The following is a 22,910-nucleotide window of genomic DNA, read 5'->3' as shown; positions in this document are numbered from 1 at the left end:
ATTGTATTGATATTGTGTATTATGCCTATTTTATCAGTGCATGCAGATATCGTGGTGGTGTGTGTGGAGGTAAGCAAAACCTTGAGAGAACATAAGGAATTACAAGTTGTGGCACACTCTTCAGGCAGTGCTTTGTACAAAATTTGAATTTTCTTTTGGGGGTGGGGGACAGGAATATATTTCTAAATAAACTGAGGACGCAATCCTAACTAGTAGTTAGGCTGGCCCAACTCCCTTGGGCCAGCCTGGGAGGGTCGTAAACGTGCCTTAAAGCACATTTGCACCTCCTCAAGGGGAAGCCGAGGGGCGCTTCTAGAAGCGCCGGCCTGTGGAGACTGACATAAGCCTCTGTGTCAGCATCCCCTCAGATGATTGCGTCTGCCCCACAGGACTGACACAAGCGGAGAAGGTAGGTGGGGGGAGGCAGGGAGGAGGAGGGAGGGATTTGTCCCTGGGTGGGGGGGAGGGCGGGCTATGGGCAGGCGGGGAGCAGGTGGTGGGACTGGAATCCAGCTGTTATGCTGGATCCCAACCCCGATTCGCAGGGAGATCGGAGCGGCTTCAAGTCGCTCCACTCTCCTCTGACTTGTGCCACCTCCAGAGGTGGTGCAAGTCTGAGGAGACCCATTGGGGCCAACAGCACTTACTCAGAGGTAAGGGGGAAAGTTTCCCCTTGCCTCTTGCTAAGACACTTATGGCCACTATCCAATGCTGGATACAGCACCATTCTCCTGGCTTGCCTGTTCCAACGCAGGATAGGATTGCACCCTGAGTAATTTAGAATTCCAGAAAGTTCAGATGAGCACAGTTTGGGGCACATTCTGCATTTTTTTTTAAGTGTGTCTAACTTTCTTTTGCTCAATCCATATTTAATATTTAGCTCTAGCTATTAGGGCATTTAGAGCTGTGAATGAAAGCAGGATAAGAGCAGACCGCTGTCTCCCACATATTGGTGCTCTCTCTCTCTCTCTCTCTCTCTCTCTCTCTCTCTCTCTCTCCTGCCTTCTAGTTTATCACTTGAACAAAAGGCTGAATTTGGTGCATGCCATTAAGGATGAGAAATGTGTCCATCTGCTGGGCTTGAGCTTTGCCAACTTGTCGTGAACCTCTCTGGCTGGCTTCTGCCTCTTCTTTGCATTCCCACTCAGCTTGTCTCATTGTATTTGCTGCTGCTGTGACTGTTGTGAAATAGATTGCCTAAGAACTGGTATCGGTCAGAGAAATGGAGAGGTGCCCAGTGGGATACGGATCTCTCTGACATGTTTTAAAATGACTTAATACTCTGAAGCCAGCAATGATTTCAGAATGCTGACCATGTGGGACGCTCACATTGCCTAAATGAGGAATGGGACAATTCTGTAGGCCTGTTGAGAAGACCATTTTGGATGCAAACGAGGAGGAAGAAGGGGTCACCCACATTAGCCTTGCCCCTGTTATCACCTTGTTCTCTGTCTCCACTGCAGAAGAGGTGCTTGAGCATTCTAGTGTTTGAGCTGAAATTGACTGAAGCTTTTTCACACATTCCAAGTGAATGCCTGCAAATCCCAAACTTTTGCAAACCATTGATTTGATCTCTTGCAAAGCCTTGAATGTGTGCCCGCGACAGGGTGAAATTTCACAAGCAGCGACAGCCTGCAAAGGCTTGAACCTTTTCCAAGTTGTTGATTTGCTCACACAGGTTCAGACTTAGATGGGTACAGCTCATGCTTGTCTTGAATCTGCTTGTAAAAAAATTGGACAGGCAATTTCCCTATTTTGAGTACTCGTGGTAGAATGCTTGCCATCTGTATAGGACAAGTGAAATTTCGGGGGGGGGGGAGTTTTTCATATCCCTAGTGAGTCAGTTCCAGATGTGGTAGCCAGCTAGACAAGAGGCTCAGATGGAAGTCGAGCCCTGCTGTCTGATCAGGATTGGGATCATCTCTGAGAGGAAACAAAGAGTGTTGGATGCACTTGGATGCTATGACAGGCTCAGATGTTGTTCCAGAGAGCTTCTGGAGTTCAGTGAACATCTTTATGCCCCTGTCAGCTATTTATGGACTTTGGCTTTTCCCTTCCCTCTAGTGAGACTTTTGTCTTGATGGACCCTCATTTGACTCTGTAAATGCTGGCTCTGATGGTATGTGTGCTTGGGGGCAATGCTGGATTCTGTTCAAGGAGTCCTAGGATTCTGAAGAGAGGAGCAAAGAATGGCCTCAGGCAGGGGTGGTAAATCTGGCTTCTGGGTTTGGCCTCATACATGGATCCAGCTAAGATAATATGGATTGGGGTGCCCCAAGAGAATTCCCCTTCCCCCTGGTCTGCTCCCCTGGTTCTTCCACCTCATCTTTAGACTAAGGTGGTTCAGTTACATCAGTAACTAATGATGCCAGTTAAACTGATACAGCAAGCGAAGTAGATCTTCAGCAATATGTAACAGTATGTATTGATGGGAAAGTGGTGGGTGCTTTTGGCTGAGCAAATAGGGTGTTGCAAACCTGTTCTTCCCATCTGTTAAATGTTGCGAGCATTTATGGGCTTTGGATTATTCCTTTTTCTATATTTCTGTCACCTGTCAGGTGTTCTGTTTAACCTATTTTTGCCCGGCCTACAGGTGTACACATTTGGTCCATGTTGCATATATATAACATTGGTCAGAAATGGCTTAAAACAACTTCGGAAAATAACCTTGTAGGGTTTGGGCTGCATTTGGGGCCATCGTGCAGACCTTTGGAACCTGACATTGACACGTTGTGAGTTTTTGGCAAATTCTGCTTTTATCCCCCCCTTCCCATGGCCTGGTGCACAAACGGAGACAAGGCATGTCAGTGAGCTCACAAGATGGGTGACACAAACTGTATTTAACTCTCACCTTCAGAGTCACCTCCAGTGTGATGCAAACATTTCATTTTCAGTCCTCCTCCAAGTAAACATCTTGCAAATGATGGCAGGAGCTGGACAAATTGAGGCCAGAGCTGAAGAGGGAAAGTAGTAGTTTGTCCACTTGAAAGCTGCATTTTTTCTCGTATTCTCGAAGCCTAAGCAATAAAAAGTGTGCGCAGTAAAAAGCCTGCATAATTTAGGGCTAGAGATTGCATTCTGTACTGTATTCTGTAGAATGGGGGCTTGGCCACTTTAGTGGTCCTGCTATGATGTCATCATTAAAAGCACTGCTATGTGGAAAAGGCATCCACCCTACATCCCATGGCGGGTCTCTTAAAGTATTTTGCTCTCTTGCTGCATAAGGTGCAAAAAGTTGCAGTTTGGCAGGAAAAGGTGTGCTTTGCATGCAGGAGGTTGTAGGTGGCACTGGAAGCTGCCTTATATCAAGTCAGACCACTGGGTCTTCTAACTTATTATACGGTACACTGACTGGTAAAAGACCTTTCAGGTTCAGACCTATAGTCTTAAAATGCTTGCAGGGATTGAAACTGGGACCTTCCTTATGCAGGTCATGTGCTCTACACTTATCTGAGGCTCCTGAGGTTCTGGGTTAAACCCTGGCCCTTCTGGTTTAAAAGACCTCTGGTAACAGGATGGGGGGGAACAGCTCGAGAACTCTGGAGAGTCACTGTCAGACTACACGTCTGGACAAGAGGTTTGAGTAAGGCAAGGTAAGGTTTGAGGTTTGATAAGGCAGCTTCAGGTTCTTCTTTTAACTTTGGCACTGAAAATTTTTTGGGGGGAGGGAGTGTTATTCATCTTGAATTTCAGGGTTCCTCCCAAGAAGAAGCAGCTGAGAGCTTACAAGGGAAGTCAAACAATTTTGGTGAAGATGCCTCAAATTTCTAAAAAGTTAAATACAGCTTTGCAACATGGCTACCAATAAAATCCACTGTTTTTGTTAGCTGTGTAGGATTGAAAAAACAAGGGGATTATAATGAGTCGGGCTGGTCACATTGCAGCTTGTTCAGTTTAGTAGGTTAGAAGTTGCTTGGACCTAGTTTTAAGATATGGAATCCAGGCAAGATATCCCAACTGAACTCTCCAGTACCACCTTTAGCAAGTCGGGGATTACTTGTTTTTGTAACGGATCTGGTTTTTGGATAGCAAAAAAGAAACAAAAATGATGAAAAAAATTGATAGGTATTCAGGATGAGTCCTGCTTATGGATATGCTTTTAGATAGTACCCAAAGAGATGGGAACCATCTAGGACAGGGGTGTCAAGCTGTGTGTAGTGACCTGATTTTTAGTGGGTCACATGCTGGTGCTACACAGAAGCTGCAAGGCATTCTGGGACATGACATAGTCAATGAAGTGGGTCATGCACCAGTGCTACCCTGGAACTGCATGGCATTCTGGAGCATGACATGGCTGCTTCAGCTGACAAAGTGGGTCCTGGTTGCAAAAAGATTGAGAAGCTCTGAACTACGATTTAGCAAGTGTCTGGCCCAGTATTGGGTTCAATGTTTTGGGTTCAATATGACCAATTTGCATATTAGGAGGGAATCCATGTTGCACAATATATTTAAAAAAGAAAAGGGAGGAGACCTCATGGTATAAAGACAGCATTACAAGTCTTGTAATTCTTCATGCAGGGGCAACTCTGTATGTTCCATCAAAGAGGACCCTGCAGTGTCTTCCACAACAACATGACATCAGCATACTCAGATGAAGAAAGCAACAAGACATCACAACATTCAACACTTTCCTTACCTCCACTGCCTCACTGGCTGCTGGCCGCAAAGGGGGGCTATTCTAAGGGCAATGATGCCCGCATCTCATTACCCCTTTTACTAGAGACTAGGTTGGTGGTGACCATATGTCTCTTAGAACAGTCCTTAGTTAACAGATTGTCCATGCTTGCACTCTGTCCCACAGACTTGACTTAGACAGTTTTGTAAGTTGGAAGTATCTACAGTTTCATTTCCCAGAAATCGCTTCTCTAGGAATTGAACTTCCATGTCCTGGAAATGGCACAAGCTCTGAAGACATCAGGTTACAAAAAGTACATTCCCCCTTGAATAGTTATTCCCAAAGAGGAAGGCCCTCAACGCCCTTTTTTGACGTACGCTCACTACCTGCATTGTATTTGACTGTACGGGGAACATGTGTCTCTTCCTCTCTTTCCATTTGTACAGAATGTAATTTTATATTCTAAGATGGCAACTACCAAATTTTAAAAAGAAAGGTGTGATGTGAGGGTCTGTTTTTAATCTCCTGAAGGTTGAATCTGAAGCTGCTATCATTTGCACAAGCCAGTTTGAGCATTGAACAAGCAGATATGAAAAGTTCCTTTTCTTTGTTTTCTTAGGTGCTGCTGCTTGTGCTCGCAGAAGATTTAGAATGCATTCCTGGATTCCAACAAAAGGTTTTTCATATTGAACACCCGTTGGCATTCACGGCAGGCCAGCCAATTCTGAATTGTAAGAAATCTTATTTTTCATGTCATTTTTTGTGGGGAAAAAATTGTATTAAGCACAGTCTGGGTGCTCCCATTACATCTGGAATATATCAGAAAATTTATTGTCTTTATAAGAAGCTCCCTGGTGTGCTTTCTACCTGTATTATATGGTACAGTGATTTTTTTAAAAAAAAATTTAAAAAAATGTTTTCCATGATCTTATAGCTATACAGGCTCTGACATTTTCTGTGTATTTCTTTTTCTGTGTATTATAAAATCATGTCCTTTAATCAGTGGTTGACTTGAATATTTACATGAATTTTAGGAATTATTCTGGGCCCTCTTCCCAGAAAGACTTAGCCCTTGAATTTGTCTCTCTGTTTTGCTCAGGTCATAAGTGGCTATGATGAGACTTTGACTGGCAGTAGACTATATGTCTTGAAATTTGCACACATAATGTTTCCGGTGCATTTCAAACTCTGGGATCTGATCCAAGATTTTTGTTGTATTCAGAAGTTTTCATTCCCCTTGAATTCTAGTCTCTGGTGGCCAAAGACTACTTCTAGTGGGAGTATGAATAAATTGAATGACTACATCCCACTTCCAGTGGACAGATGTTGAATTAAAAGGCTGGAACTGGTGGAAGACACTTTCTGAGCTTGGCAGGCAGATGAGATAAGGCCAAATGGGCCATAAAGTCTTAATGGTGCTTTTTGTCTTGAGTTGTTTTCATCCAGGTGCCAAGGGAACAGAATGGAAAGCTCATACTGTCACAATTCACTATGTTGTTAGTTTGTTAGCAATTGATAAAGGGTTGCATTTCCAAAGTTGAGCATTCATGGCTTGGGTCTAGTCCACCCAGGTGCAAATTGTCTCAGAGCAGAGGAAAGTCATTGACTAGATGTGATGTTGGTTGTATTATTTCCAGAGGAATCACGTACACCATTAGGGCTCCGCTGCAGAAAAAAGTTGGAATTTGTGACAGGGCATTGTGGTTGCTAATACAATTGTCTGTTGTTCTCAAAAGTGTGTGACACAATCCTTGTACTATGAACAGTTTCTAAGGGATGAACAACTTAATCACTGAAACCTTTGCACTCTCAGTTTTCTATATGTATCCTCTTTCACTCAGAAGGAACAGTATAAAACTCTCTCCCAGTCTTCTTTGTTGCCCATTTGGTGCAATGCTGGGGTCATGAAGGATTGCTAATACTACTGTTGTTCAATGGAGCCAGGATCCACATATTTCAAGAGATTGTGACTCCCCAAAGGTTTCTGTTCCATAAGAAACATGGAAGGAAGCCAAAGAAGTTCTCTGATTTCCACTGATTTACAGTGCCTGTTTCCTTCATAGGAGATTGAACTCTGCTAACCAAGTCTCCATTGTTCACTCTGTCTTGGACATCTTTGTTTTGTTTGTTTGATGTTTAGATACATTTATGCCTATCTGATCCTTGCAGGTATGTTGGAAGCAGCCTCTTCTGCCTGCTCATTCCCATGTTTGGGTTTCCGAATGTTCATATTGTTTAAAAAAAGAAAAAACAACCTGTTCCAGTGTGACGTTCCCTAGTATCCTTTTCTTAAAGGCGATATCCATTATATCTGAACATCATGCTTTCAGAGCTCTCTGCTGTTTGATGCAGTTTAGTTGAATAACCTTTTTAAGTATAATTTTTGATCAGGCAAATCTTGATAAAATGCAGATTGGTGATAAAAGAGGGGAGAATCCACTGTAATGTGAAACAGTGTTTGGCTCCAACCATTGCAATAGAGGTTCATTTGGAATGTTAAGAAAATCATTGTAGACATTTTTATTCATCAGGTTTTTGAAATCATGGGAACAAGTTAAAGGTCCTCTGTTGTGCTGTTTGCTTCTCAGGGAAGTAGTACACCTGTGTCTAGAGCGTATCACTTCAAGCTCTTTCTGTGTGGGATGGGAGGGTCATATGCTTCATTATTGCATACTCCTATGTACAAATCAACAAACCCCTACAGTCTAACAACAACAACAAAAAGACTAGATGTCAAGGGGAAGGGCTCTGCCATAGTTTTATGCCTGACAAGCTAATTTCCTGAGATTTTTAAAAATCTGAAGTCATGTAGCCCTGACACAAGCTTACAAACTTTGTAAGAAGTAAGATTATTTATGCTTCTAGTCTAGTCTATAACTTGCTCAACTGAATTGCTTTTAACTCTACTATTTAAAAACAAAAAAAACCCCTGCTTTGGAGGTCCATAAAAGACTGAATGTTGAGGGTAGCTACGGGGGGAATACATTCATATTCCATAAAGCTGATTAAACCTGGGGGGGGGGGGGAGAGGAGAACTTTCTGTGTGTGTGTGTGTGTGTGTGTGTGTGTGTGTGTGTGTGTGAAAGAGAGAGACAGAGTTTGAGTAGGCATACTGGCCAGATTGTTGAGGATGTTTTGGTCTCAAAGGTGCGCAATGTTCACATGTTTAATTCATCCTGGCAAAAATAGCCTCTGTCTTGCCTTTGTCGCTGGACACAGCAAATGCAGCCTGATCATGTCTTGCTGATTTTTCTTGTCTCTCTGTGCAGCAGTAAAGAAAGGACAAGCTGTTTCAGCCACATTTGATTGCACGATCTGTGATGACCCAGCAAATTGCACTGGTGTGAAACTGACACAATAATTAAGACACAATTATTAATATTAGTCAGGAGAGAGAGGAGGAAAGGCTGCTGTTCTTTGTCTCGGAGGCAGTTCTAATAATCAAAGAGACAAAATTGGCTTGATATACCATGCACGACAACAGAGGATTGTCAGTGCACAGTTCTAGATAATTTAATCAGATCAGAAGTTGTAGGTCCCAGTTCCGTTCACTTAATGAGTACACTCTTGGTAGCCCTGGACAAATAACGTGGTAGTCCATTGTGCCACATGGTAACTTGACAGGAGAGGATCAGAGAAGCCATTTTCATGTATCACTTCTAGGTAATGAAGAGATGGATTTGGGGTATATATATCTATGTCCATGACAGTTTTCGATCTTTGGGATGCAGAACTTTATTTTAGAAACTGAAGACCCTTCTCCGATGTGGTTACTTGTAAGCGGATCATTGTAAAAAGGCCAGGAAGTAGTTCAGATCTTAGAATGATCATGATTGACTAGGCTCACTTATGTGATAAGTCAGCCTTTCCCCTCACTCTGTTTTGGTTTTATTTCCATAATAATTTATCATTAAATCTGAATGGCTTCAGTGACTGTATTGTGCTCAATACGTGATCCTTAATTGGTTGGGATGAATCAAGGCAAAACGAAACAGAGAAACAATTAGTGATCAAAGCAAAAACAGTGGGGCAGGAGAGAAGTGGGAAAAGAGCGGCTGTCAACTGTAGCTATTGAGAATTTTGAGAAGAGTGGGCTACACTAACTTTACACTAACTGAGCTTCATATCCCACCTGTTGTAATTGGGAAGAAACTAGAAACAATGTGGGGGCTTGACGACTGAAACCCCTAATATCGATTTCTTTTTACAAAAGCTGTTGTGGGGAGAGAAATATAGATAAGTGGGAGGGTTTTGTTTTCTCCCTCCTTGTCCCTGTGCAGATTCCCACCTACCCAGCCAGCATAGAGTAGCACATCTTGTTGCTTGGACAAGACGAGAACTGAGAACCGCCACACTTGGCCCACAAGCCAAGTGGCCCAACAGACAGTCTTGGGATGACCATGGGGTGACCTCTAGCTCGTCTGCCACCTGAAACAGTCACTTTGCACTGCCTCGTGGGTGGGCCAGCTGTGCTAGCTACACATTTTTACAACAGGAATATGACTGGCCTGTCTCATTGGATGGTTCAGCCACAGCGACATCCCAGTGTTTCTCAACCAGTGGTATGGGTACCACAGTGGTACTTGAAATGGTGTCTGATAATACTCACGGAACCCCTGGACACCTACCACCCAGCAGCAAGACTAGGAACGCAACACAGCAAATAGTAGTAGGAGGCTCAGCTTGTTAGGCAGACCTACAAAGCATGCTTTTCCATGCTCGTAAGAGCCCTCCTGTCCACCCTGAGCCTCTTACTGGTGAAGGTCAAAGGGCACCTAGCCTCCCAACTCAGAAGTAACTGGCAATGATGTCATCACCAGTTACTTCTGGGGGTACTTCAAATAAGTGGTCTATGTGAAGTGGTACAGTGGAGTACAAATTTGAAAAACACTGTTCTGTCCTGATTTGAACTGTATGGGTGGGGCAAGCAGTTGCAAACCTAACGGTGGCTTTAGCCAGAAGTGCCCTCAGCCAGAGGTTTTTCAGCAAAATCATCAACATTTTTTACTGTCGGTTTGACTACACTGAGCACTTTTTTATAATGTCGCCATTACTCAAGAACAATGTAATTTAGCAATTGTATCTTTCTGTGCAGCCCACCATGAGTATGTAAATTAATAGAACAAATATGCAAAGTAAGTCTAACGGTGATTGCTTTTGTAGTTCCAATAGACCAAGTACTTTTAATTTCCAGCTGAAGAGCAAAGGAAACAATCACATTTTGTCAGAGTGTGGTTCTTCCTCACACCCCCTCGTCTCCTGATCTTTTTAAATTAAACAGAAACATGCAGCATGTTCCATTGCCACTGTTTCCTCCAGTAATTAAGCAGCAGGGTTATAGCTGCTTTTTATGTATTTACTAGTTAGCTGTAAACACCATCATGTTCATTATACATGAAACTTATGAACGGAAGAGAAAAGAGAGAGGCCAAAGCAAAGAGGCATTTGTTTCTTTTTATTTGCATGCAGGCTGGAGCAATAAAACAAACTTGTTCCACACACTCAGCAAACTTTTAAAAATACCTTCCACTGCAAAATAAAGTAAACTAACAAAGTTAGATTCAGGGTTTAGAACTGGGGGGGGGGGGGAAGGTACATGTTGGTGACTAATCTATGTGGATCCTGGAGAAGTCCCCAATAAAATGTCTTCTCTTTATGGAGTGGTAGATGATGAAACTGAATTTCTAGTAATGTCTGCATCAACTTGGTTGTTCTGTCTTGCTTGGATTAGGCCAGAGGCATCACTAGAGTTTGCATCACCTGGTGTGGAAGCTAATTGCATCACCCCTGAGATGGACCTCCTCCTGTTCCAGACCATACAGAGTAAATCTCAATATCATACACACAACTTAAATGCAGGGGTATCGCTAGGGTTGCTCTAATTCCCATTAACTTCATTTATTTATTTTAATATATAACAGTACAGGTTACCCAACAAATCATTAGTGCCATCTAGTATATGGCTGATATATGGCTAATATAATCACTAACCACCACCACCCCCCCCCCCCAAAAAAAAACAAAAAACTGGTCAACTTGATGGCACCCACACAATTGAATAAGAGTTCCAGTTTTAACTCTGATACATGGAAATGAGAGCTGACTCATACTAACACCTTATTGGTTCCCTGCTGTGTCATAACAACACTTCATTGGCCCTCAGAACAACCAGTCTCATTCGTCAGTTTTGAGTTTTTAAAAATCCAGTTTTGGATTTTTGTACCACATAATGTGCAAATAGGTTTCTAGTTACTTGCGCAAGGCAACCTAGTGAGCTACCTAAACAAACCTGGATCTGAATTCGCGATGCCCAAGTTTGAGATAATCTAACCAATGCTCTCTCTGTCCAATTTCAGTTATAATCTGCGGAGAAAGTTTTGGATGGTTGGATAATTATGACCTCTTCCCCCCTAACACCTGGTGCCGTGAAAGAAAGATTTGGTTTGTGACTTACCTAGTAGGAGCTGACCTGACCCATCACAGTATCTTAGTTTTGCAGTAATTCTTCTCTACCTCAATTTCTGAATTTCTCCCTGAAATTGTACCTGTGATCTCAAGAGGTTTTTGGATGACAAGGAAAAATGGGGCACAGCAGGCAGTTTCATGTAGCTGCAGTGGAAACATTTCTGCATGTGCTGGTTTCTCTTGGCTGCTTTCGTCTCTCTTAGATACTGCAACAAAACAAATCAAAACAAAAAAACTAGGCTCTAGACCCTAGAAGTTGGCAAATCCCTGCCTCCATCTCAGCATCTTAAATCTGCACAGCTCATGAGAGTATTGGGGAAAGACTTCTTTGCAGTTTAGAAACATCCTCTTGCTGTTTGATGACAAGTATATAGCATCTTAATTCCAGTTTTCATTGAGCAACTGTGGGTTTTTGTGCTCTGGCCTTCCTCCATCCCATGGTGATGGACCAGTGTGCAAGCCGCCAGGGTTCAGGGTGAAGAAATATTCATAAGCCAACATTCCTAGCTGAAAAGCTCAGATACCTTACCTATAGGATGGCCAGTTTGCAACAACAACAAAAAATTACCATGTTTCTCTGGCTTTTATCTATTTTCTGAGGTGGAAAGACAGTGAAGTTTAAAAGCCATTTCTGCCCAAGGCTGCATATGTGCAGCAGGGACCAGACGTGTGCACCTGAGGACCAGACAAAAATGGGTTATTAATCTCAGCCTCTTTTGGAGGCAAACTTGGCTCTGCCTCTTTGCAAGCAGGCTGTGCCCCAGTATCTGACCTTTTTCTTCCTTTTTTCAAGAGTTGAAAGATTGGTGACATCACCAGGCCCTGCCTTGGAAATCTCAAAGTTTTTGGATGTCTCCAAGCTGGCAACTATTAACTTGTAGCTATATCAAATGCAAGCCTGGTAGACTGCATTCTGTGGTTTGGGGGCACCTTCTAGACCAGAGGTCTCAAAACAGCGGACCACTGCGTTGAGAAGAAGTCTTCCCTGTCCTGCACAGCAGTTTCTGTTATGCCTTGCTGCCTCTTATCTTTCCAGCTGAGCATGTCAGAAAGTCACCCTGGGCAGCCACTTCTGCCCCAAAATTGGATTACAGAGCCAGCTGCTACAGGCAGCAGAAGTGGCTGCCTGGTGCAACTTTCGGACAAGATCAGCTTGAAAGATAAGGGGAAGCAGAGTGGAATGGAAATCACTGTGCAGGACGGGAAAGGCTTCTTCCTGGAGCTGGAGCCAACCAGCGGGCCAAGGTTTGCTAACCTAGACTATAATATTTGAACATCAGTCAGCTGACCCCCCTCCCCCTAAAGGACCAATCCCTGCCCATCATACCTTATAAAGCCATCTCTTCAGACTGAGCAACTTACCTCTTGTGTGAAGGCTTGGGTCTAGTTGCTGCATGATGTCTTGATCCCTGCCTGGCATTTTGACACCTGTTTCTGGACCTCTGATTCATCCTTGCTGCTCTGGAACTCTGTCCTTGCCTGTTCTGAGCTGCAAACCTCCTTCTGACCCATTTGGATTTACAACCAAATGCCTTGGGATCCTGGAACCCAGCTCTCAGGGGCCTGATACAGTGTTTGGATAACTCTCTGTTCATTCTGTATGTTAATCATTATGGCATAGATGTCTGTGTCAGGTACAATGGGGCTTAAATTACAACTTGGGGGCTTGGGCACCAGGTCTGCTTAACCAAAGTGTTGTGTCAGTAGAAGTCCTAAACAGCTTGCAGCCTAGAAATTTCAATTACCACCTCTGCCCAGGTGAACAGGTCTCCACATTTTGGTTTTTTTAGAGAAGGTCTTGCTCCATCTTCATCTGGTGGGTACACAGGATTGGGCCTTTCTATGGTGGCAGTCAGGCCACAAACTTCCTGCCCTGGGATATCCAGATGGTTCACCCTTTCTGAGTCTTCAGTATTGTCCTGACATGCTTTTTGTTAGGTCTTTGGACCTAACAAGTTTGGAAAATGTTGCCATTTCTTGATTTTTGATTGCCACTATTGGGGTGGTGGTGGTTTTTCTTTGATTGATTATGCCCTTGTGGTGAATCTTAGCCACTTTGGGATTCCCCTTTTGAGGTCATAGTATAACAAAATTAAATAAACCTCCTAGTCAGGGGCGTCAAATGATCAGACGGCCCCAATCAGTTGCATAGGCTCCAGAGGCCACTGTAGTTCTTTATCTGGGACTGCTGTTCACTGGCATCCCTACATATTGAAGTCCTGCTTTTCTACGTTGCTTCCACCCAATGCTGAGACTGTAGCACTGATCAACCAACAGTATGTGTATTTGCAAGGCAAACCTTGGTTGCAAGGCTGTTCTGTGTCCAAAGGGCAAGATTCTATGCCTACTGTGTGATTTGGCCCAGATGTGCCTGGCTTTTGAAATGTCAATAACTGTGCAGAGCCCTGATTAGGAGGGGGAGCCTTAACCCTTTGTCTTCCCAGTGTCCGCCTGTTTGCTAAAGTGGCCCTCCTGCCAATAAAACCTAATTGCATCAATTATTCTGAAGTTGGTAAGATGCTGTTTGACATCCAGCAAACAGTAATTCTTTTTCTTTAAGTACAGTATTGTGATTTTTTGGGGTGTTCACGTCTCTCTGCTTTGGTAACTTCACCGGGCTGACCAGTTTTATCAGCCAGCAGTCCTCCATCATTTTGGGATGATAGAAAGTTCTCCAGCAATCCTGTTACATGTGCAAATGTAATTGTGCTGCATTAATCATGTTTTTCCTTAACATACATGAGTTGTGGCTTTTGAGGGTGTTTTTTTTAAATTGGCAATAAATCAAACGGTACACATGAAAAATGAAGGCAATTAACAAAAAGTGTTGGGAGGGCGTGTTTCACATGCAAAGTTAGGAAGTCCGTTGCCAGTGATTTAAATGTCACAACAAAGGCAGTTGTGACCCTTACTTGAAAAGCTTTAATTTGGATGTTAATTAATGGCTGACCTCTTCTGTCTTTTACGTGATGGATTGCGTTTTCAGAGCTTGCTGTACTTCAAGACTGGGAGTTTTGTCTGTCCATTGGCAGCTGGCTCTTCTAGCATTGGCTGGATGTTAATGAAGAATTTCCTCCCCAACCCATACATTGCCCTGGTGCTCCTAGCTTAATTTACTTGCAGTGTGTGGGATTTATTAACTGATTAATCACAAGTGCTTAAAGGTGTCTCCTTTGTATTCTTCCACAAAGTTGCATTTCTTTGTAAGCTTGATGGCCGGGGCCCTCTGAAGAACATCTGTTACTAGAGCAACTCATTTTGGGAGATACAAATTGTGTAAACACAACTAGCTGACACAGCAAAGAACGTTCCCTGATGGCTTCGCATTAAACACAAAGAACATTCATAATACAAATGCATAAGCACAACTTGTCCCTTCCACTTCCTGCCAGCTTCTCATCTACCTTTCAAGAGAGTGGTTATGCAAATGGTTAATGAAAGCACCCAATTCTCCCCTACTGGACACAGTGTACTGCAGCTCTATTCCCAGCTTTGTCTCTTAGCCCTTTTTGTGCCAAAACAGGTGACCCCAAAGAGCTTTTGTGGAAATAATTCTAGGAAAGCATCAAGGAGCTGGAAAGGCCTGCTTTGAAGTGTGTGGCATGGGTTGCAGCGATGTTCATGCCTGCTGTAAATGTGCAGCAGATTTGCTGTGTTGGTCTATGCAAATACAACATGGCAGCAGGGCCGGTCTATCCATGGGGCCAGCTGAAGCAATTGTCTCAGGCAGCAGATTAGTGAGGAGTGTATGTGCTCCACTACCTGGATGGGAAAAGGAAGATGGGCACGGAGACATGGGTATGGAAATGTGTAGGGGCATGGAAATATGTATGGGAGGAGACTGGTGAGCTAGAACAGCAGCACTCAAACTCGCGACTGCTGTGCACCGGGAACGTGATACCCATCCAGACCACATCCGACCATTCCGCCTGGGCACCACGCAGAGTCCTCATTCTGGAGAAAGACACTCTGGACAACCATGCCTGCTGCCTGGCATCCCAGAACTCTGCGCAACAGGATGTCCGGACAGACACGACTGCCCAGAGTATCCCTGTCCCCCAAAGGAGGAGGGCTTTGTTCAGCACCCAGACAGAATGGAAAGGTTCACTCACCAGGTGGATGGATCCTCCCAAACCCTGGGCCGGGGATCGAGAAACCCTGAGCTAGAACGTTGGAGAGTGGGAGGAGTACAGGCTGGCACATGGATAAGGACCATTTTAGGCTGTGTGGTCCTTAAAACACAAATCTGCCTCTTTGTTCTCTGTTGGGCACTGTGCACACAGATGGTGATTTGTGAAAATTCAGCAAGGTTCTTCTTACGTTCAACCCCAAGGGGCCTGTGTGAGAGCCTGGAAAATGGGTAACTTGAATCCAGCTCTCCTAGCACCACTTCTGACCCTCCACACGCTTACACATGATACAGCAACTTCAAGGTGTGCTGGATGCTTTCAGTCTCTCCCCCAATTAAAGGATACAAGAGGTTTCTTAACTGAAGCCCCATGGCACGGGAGGGAGTGTATGTTTGCAAACATCGACACAAGCAGGTCTGTCTGAGTCTGTCACTGTATCTAGCGGAGTGTGCTGCTGCTTTTTCACATGATCAAAGCCAGTGAGGAGCACAGTTGAGAAGTGCCAGGTGGTCAAACAGTTGCCTCTCCAACTGTACATGTCAGCTTTTTAATAGGGCCTAAAGGGGAAATGAATGCTAAAATAGCCTTTGATCTTTATGCATATACTTCTAATTTTAACTTTTAAAGAAATTTCAGATCAGAGGCAGACTATTATGCTGAACTGTGTGCAAGTGAATTAACTGGAGGCTGGAATACAGAGCCAAGGCTGAGTCCTAGCGAAGGCTCAGCACAGACACTCGTGTTTTGCATTTCACTGGATGATGCATTTAATCTCCAGCGTGTATTCATGTTAATACATGAGCATGAATGAACTCTAAAGCACCATGGGAAGCCTACCTGGGGAGCCTACCATTTTGCATGTGGATGAGGCTAATTTTGAGCTGCCAATAACAGCTTCTAGGTCAATTATGTTTCTCTAGTACAGTGGTTTTCAACCTTTTAGCACCGGGACCCGCTTTTTAGAATGAGAATCTGTCGGGACCCACCAGAAGTGATGTCATAACTGGAAGTTACATCATCAAGCAGGAACATTTTTAGCAACCCTAGTCTACAATCCTACCTACACTTAACCAGGAGTAAGTTCCATTGACTATAATTGTTAAAAGCATATATAGAGTAGTCTGCTAAAAGTATAAATCTGTAACTTCCCCAAACGCAGTCACATTCCAAGGTAGCATCAAGTCTAATATATTAAAAATAACATATTGAAATGAATGGGGACCCACCTGAAACTGGCATGCAACCCACCTAGTGGGTCCCAACCCACAGTTTGAGAAACACTGCTCTAGTATATCTTTTACCAAAAGAAAAGACATAGTTTTGACTTTTAGTGAAGGATATCAATGTGGAATGTTTCAAATGTAACATTGAGGAGATGGGGATGTGTTACTGGAGTGGCATGGGGGATGAAGTCAGGCTTTTATCCTTGGTGAAAGAATGGGGTGATGAAAGCATGTCTCTAGTTTTGTCTGTCAAAATTTGGAAGACTTGTCTTCCAGCTCAAGCCAGTAACCTTAAGAGCCATTATCTGAAGCCATCCCTCACTTCCCCTGGTCCAAGTGTACATGTAGCCCTACTGCTAACTAGAGAAGAGCAGGCCAGTCGTGGTAGGCGGGGAAAAGAAATTGTGCACTTCCGTATTCATTTTGGTGTGAAACTCTTTTGTCAATCATCATTTACCCAATGAATATTCATAGGAATTTTGACTGCCAAGGAAAAGGGGAAGACAGCACCAATGTGTCCCAAGTGCACGCATGCTAGGTATAAATAAAAGGAAATGCTGTCCATTTCCCCATTGGGTTTTATAATTGTTCAGAGGTTGGGGAAATCAAAATAGAAAGCCATTGTGTCAGCATCATCTGTTATTGTTTTTGTTTTAAATTAAACAAAACACTCCTCTCTGATGTAACCCACGCATAAATAAAGGTGATTTGATGGGTACAACATGCTCTATTAACCTTTTGGCGATGAATTTAGGTGATTGAACTGTAGCGAATAGCTCTATTTCAGATGAGATCTCTTCCTGGAGTAGTGCCAGGGACCAGCCTAGTTTACAAATCATACTTTCTTGAAATATGTCAGTGTTGGTTGGTTGAAGCCAGCCAGCTGTTCTCCTAATAGCCTAAATCAATGGCCAACTGCTCACAATTAGCAGGTATGTTGGTTGCGGTGAAGAAGCCTTTCATTAGTGATGTTTTCAGAAGATACTCCTGCATGAAGAGAAAAAAAAACCCTTATGTCCCCTTTCTTGGAACCAGTTGTCCCATCCTGAATGTAACTATTGTTGTTGTTGTTGATTTTGTTGTAGTAAGGGCCAAAACCTATCCAACTTTCCAGTGCTGATGCAGCCCCAAGTTAAAGAAACAGACATTACTTTGTCTCCTTGACTCACCCCCTCCACCACAAGATGCAGCACACACCCCACCTGCATGGCTGCATCAGTGCTGAAAAGTTGGATAGGACTGGGCCCTAAGAATACTTATATGCCACTTTTCAACAGAAAAGTTCACAGAGCAGTTTATAAAGAAAATAAAATAAATGGCTTCCTGTCCCAAAAGGGCTCATAATCTAAAAAGATGCAGAAGAATCACCAACCAACAGCCACTAGAAGAGAGACTGTGCTGGGATGAAATGAATGGTTACTCTCCCCCTGCTATATATATGAGGAGCATCACTTGAAAAAGTGCCTCTTTGCCCAGCAGGCTTTGGTCCCTTATGTATATCTTAGTAATTCACTACTGACCTTCTGAAACCACAAACTCTGAATGCATCCAGCTAGTATGTATGCATGGTATGTATGCATGCATGTATTCATGTATCGTGGTGTAATAACCATGATCTAGCGTGGTCATTTTGCAGGACCTCCATGCATGCGTGCCTGGTGTGATACTCATGGCTGTTGTTAATATTTAATGCAATACTTTTACGTAACTTGTGTATGCATGTGGAAAGATATGTAAGCGCACACAAAGTGCTTCAAAGACTCTTGATCTTGTTGTGGCTTACTCTTTAATGGTTGATAGTAGACACTTTTATATTCCTGCAGGTGGTATTTCACAATGACATTTAACTGGAGAAGTGTAATTCCTCCCTTCCCCATATCTTTTCCATAAATGAACCCGCAGAGAGTAGACATTTTTCCCCATTAAATTTTCAAAAGGGAGCATAGTGATTTAGAAGGAATTAATAGGGTTTTGTGAAGCTAAATCTCTCTGTAAATACAGGAGTTTGATTCTGGCTCATCTAAAGTTAACAATATTTTAAAGAACATTAGTGCTGTCTGAGAGAATGCCAGCCTTCTAATTCAGCCTTCTCTTGTTGTAGAAGGTCTGATCTGGTCTCCTGTAATTGCAGCTACAGAGAGGGGGATTTAATTGGTACTAGGGTACAGGTGGAGAGGTTTTATACCCCTTCCATTTATGCTATCCCTCCTTACCTCTTACTTGCTTCTCCAACTTGGGTCTTTCCCTCTGTGTTTCTTCTGTGCCTGGGCTCCTGGCTTTTTTCCTTCTCCCCACCTTTTACCTCTATGGTTGCTGCCCATGTCCTTGCTCTGATAGACCCATAGTCCAATTTTTCAGAATCACTGAGCTGCTGTACAAACAGATGTGATTACAATGCATGCCTTAAAAAGTAAGAAGCGCCCTCTTCAATTTCTTTTATTCACTTTATTTTAAAAGTTTTCTATTCTTACTGCCAAGGAGGTGCCTGAGATTACTTTTATAGTCTGAAAAAGGAGGTATTAAAATGCAAAAATAACACAATGAAACAAGCAACAGCCGATTCAACAGAAAACAACTGAGCTCAAATAAGAGAACCCAAGCAGAATATTCAGCTCAAACCATTCACAATAAGGAGAAACTTAATATTAAGCTGCCTTGAGTTCCTTCAGGGAGAAAGGCAGGGTAAAAATAAATAAATAAAACTAAACTTCAAAAGCTTGGCAGAAAAGTTTTTTTTAAAATTATGTTGGTGAAAGAAGGAGCCACTGTGATTTCTTGGGCCAACCCACGTGGTAGGTGCCACTGGGGGCAAAGCCCTCTCTCACATCTCCTTCCACTGTACTTTGGAAGTGTACTTTTGCTTCCTCTCAGTCATGCTACTGAATTATCTTTTAAATGTTAAATGCAGTTCCCACACTGCTGATGTGTCATGGGTTCATTCCATGGTACTTTGTCCCCTGCATGGGTGGAGCACATAATTCAGTTTCTTTCTACCAGTCTCCAGTCCGAGTGAGCAGAGATTGGAGACTGGCCCCACTCCTTAGGTTCTAGGCTTTAAAATTTACTTTACAATAGTGACATGACATGAAACCACAAAAAAAGCAGCTCACATATGGCGTGAATGCTCTGCTATGCTGTGTCCAAACGAGAATACCTAGGAGAAGAGATTTATTCTAGCCTTTTCCCTGATGTGCTAACTTTGAAGTCTTCAGTCTCCAGGGACCATTCGAAAATGCAACTTCCCAGCTGTATTTGGGGATGATTCAGTCTCCTGGGGGTTGAGCTACAGTATATGTGTGTTTTCTGGAGTTTGTATCAGAAGCCATCTGATGCTTTTGCTAACAAGGTTTGGTGATTTCCCAGGTTCCAATACAAGATATATTTTGATGCTGGGGGGGGGGGGAATCCCAGAGTGCAGAAGGGTTGAGGCTCATTGTGAGTCTGGAATATAAGGGGAGAATTGATTAGGTGTGATCAAGTGAAGAGAAGGAAAGAAGAACTGCATGCCAGAGGAACTGTTCCACAGACCAGAAATGATGGAGGCAAGACACTGAGAGAGAGAGAGAGAGAGTGAAAAGTTTCCAGACCAGTCATGGGTGACCTCTTGGCTCATTCAGAATAGAGGCTAGGAAAGCAATTTTTCAAAAATGGTCAGAAAATGTCTTTTTTTCCCCCCCTTGAGCCCAATTCCAAATTCAGAACCCCCAACACACTTTAATGATGCCACTAGAGAATGATAGCATCTGAATCCTCCATCCTATATCCTAACCATTGCAAGTCCTTCCCTTCCTCCAGATTACCTGGATTGCAGCAGTGTAATGACAATGTCTTTCTGAAATCCTGTGTTTCAGATTTGCTCCCCGTCTCAAGCTAAGGAGGGACTGATGAATTAGGACATCAGGACTAATCAAATAAAAGATGCTTTTCTTTTAGAACCCCTGCTAACTGGTTAAGAGGCACTTTTTCAAGTGGGTGCTCCTCTTTTATTTAGCAGGGGGAGAGTAACTGGCCCACCTCACCCCAGCACTGTCTGTTCTAGTGGCTGTCTGCTGGTGTTGCATCTTTTTAGATTGTGAGCCCTTTTGGGACAGGGAGCCATTAGATATTTGATTTTCTCTGTAAACTGCTTTGTGAACTTTTTGTTGAAAAGCTGTATATAAATACTGTTGTTGTTGTTGTTGTTGCTTTTCTGCGTTTGCCATTTTGGTTCCTGGCCCAAAGAACTGTGGTTCAGGGCCTCAGCAGGGTTGACATCTGCACACAAATGTCAGTTAACTACCTCTATAGGAATCTAATTAATATATTGGCTAGTCCTATCTTAGATTTTGCTGTAAAGCACATTTTTCATTCAGATTCTATTCTGTCCCTTCCTTATATTTGGCAAACAAAGTATATCAATGCTCTCTGTTTTCTGGCTGGTTTTGCACAACATGGAGCTGGGTTTGGTTGAGACAGTCAACTTGTTCAGCGGTAAGAGAGCCACATTGAGAGCATCTGTTTGGACAGACCATGGTCAATCTGCTGTTCCATCTCTGTTTGAAAACGGTTAATTTGCACTAAGGTGCTGAATTTCAAAACATTGGTGACAGACAAGTCTTGTTCTCACCATCTGGGACAACTGTTGTTCAATAACTTGGCTAGTTGCTAGTCTACCAGCATCCAGATTATTACTCAGCACATTAAGGACCCAGTCCTATCCAACTTTCCAGCACTGGTGCAGCCGCAATACAGCCCCGAGGTAAGGGAGCAAATGTTCACATACCTTGAGGAGGCGTCTGTGACTCCCTCCCCAACACAGGGAGTAGTGCATACCCCATGGCACAGCAGCACCAGCACTGGAAAATTGGATCGGATTGGGCCCTTATTCACTGAAAAAACTTTAGAAATTGTGAATTAATATCCATAGGGCCTTTATAAAATATTCACTCAGTTGTTTAAGGTACTAATTAGAGCAGTGTTTCTCAAACTATGGGTCAAGACCCACCTGCTGGGTCACGAATCAATTTCAGTTGATTCCCCATTCATTTCCATATTTTATTTTTAATATATTAGACTTGATGCTCCCATAGTATGTGACTACAGCGACCTACAGGTAGGCTGTGCAGCATGGCCTTTCCCAGTTTGAAGAGACACTTGGCCAACAGTCTGAGGCTAAGAGGCAAAGAAGGAAGGCCCATAGCCAGGGAGACAGACCAGGGACAGACTGCACTTGCTCCCAGTGTGGAAGGGATTGTCACTCCCAAATTGGCCTTTTCAGCCACACTAGACGCTATTCCAGAACCACCTTTCAGAGCGCGATACCATAGTCTTTTGAGACTGAATGTTGCCAACTAATAGTATGTGACTGCATTTGGGGAACTATTACAGACCTGTACTTTTAACAAGCTGCTCTGTATATTCTTTTAACAATGACAGTAAATGGGACTTACTCCTAGGTAAGTGTGGGCAGGATTGCAGCCTAGGATTGTTAAACATTTTCCTGCTTGACGATGCCACTTCCGGTCATGACATCACTTCCGGTGGGTCCTGACAGAATCTAATTCTAAAAAGTGGGTTCCAGTGCTAAATGTGTGAGAACCACTGGATTAGAGAACTAATTAATGCTTTGAAGGATATAAATGGTATTTTATTTCCAGTTGTAGGTTACCCTGTGCACTCTTGAGTGGAAAGGCAGGATAGAAGGGGGGGGGGGGAAGAATGAACAAATTTAAAATTTTGGATCAGTTTTGAGTTGACTGGGTAGCTTTTGGTGGGTACCTTCCATTGTTAACTTTTGATATGTAATGTTATGGGCTGCTGACCAGCCATTTCCTTTGTTAGGCAGATAACTCATTAATAGTCCGGTATGCCTCGGTTAATGTTCCTTAATGGCCAGTAGATGGTCCTTAATGTAATTTAATGGCTGGGGGATATACAGACACAGCTCTGAGATGTCTGGAAAGGCACCAGAGGTGACCAACCTAAGGCAAACGTATGGTCCAGAAAAAGTCTGGAATTTTGCAGTTTTGGAGTGAAACAGAGAGACCCTTGGAAGAGAGCCTTAGGATGTTGGGCCTCTCTGTGAGAATCTAATAGGAGGCAGTGTAGTTTGTTGCACCGTAGAGCATGCATGTTGCTTACTCCATGGTCAAATGTTATGGACACTATAAGTCTCAAGTGATCCCTTAGTGGCAAAAACGGGGTGGCACTGCTGAGATCACTACTTTGGCAAAGTGGGGAGCACAAAACAATAATATGGATAGAAAAATAGGCTACCTTGTTTCTATTTCTTTACCGAGAGTGTAATTAAACTATGAAACACCCTGCCCCAGGATATGGTGATGGCACCTGGCCTTGAAAATGGGATTGGATAGATTTATGGAGGAAATCTTAACTGCAGTCTGTCACAGGTTACAAACCATGATGGGTATATGCAACCTTTTGGTTCTAGAAGTGGGCTATTTCTGAATGCCAGATGCAAGGGAGTACAGGATGCAG

General features: G+C 43.3%; 1 protein-coding gene across 1 annotated transcript in view; it reads left to right on the top strand.

Moving 5' to 3' along the window:
• Nucleotides 1-5,204: 5,204 nt before the first annotated feature.
• Nucleotides 5,205-22,910, top strand: part of CDH13 (cadherin 13) — a 532,075-nt gene continuing 514,369 nt past the window's right edge. The window contains 1 exon segment of the mRNA XM_066637955.1: nt 5,205-5,346. Within this exon segment, the coding sequence (XP_066494052.1) occupies nt 5,205-5,346 (142 nt within the window).

This window comes from Tiliqua scincoides, chromosome 9, assembly GCF_035046505.1.
Source record: "Tiliqua scincoides isolate rTilSci1 chromosome 9, rTilSci1.hap2, whole genome shotgun sequence".
NCBI lineage: Eukaryota > Metazoa > Chordata > Lepidosauria > Squamata > Scincidae > Tiliqua > Tiliqua scincoides.
The sequence above is the reverse complement of the archived record's forward strand: the minus strand, read 5'-3'. Positions and strand labels throughout refer to the sequence as shown.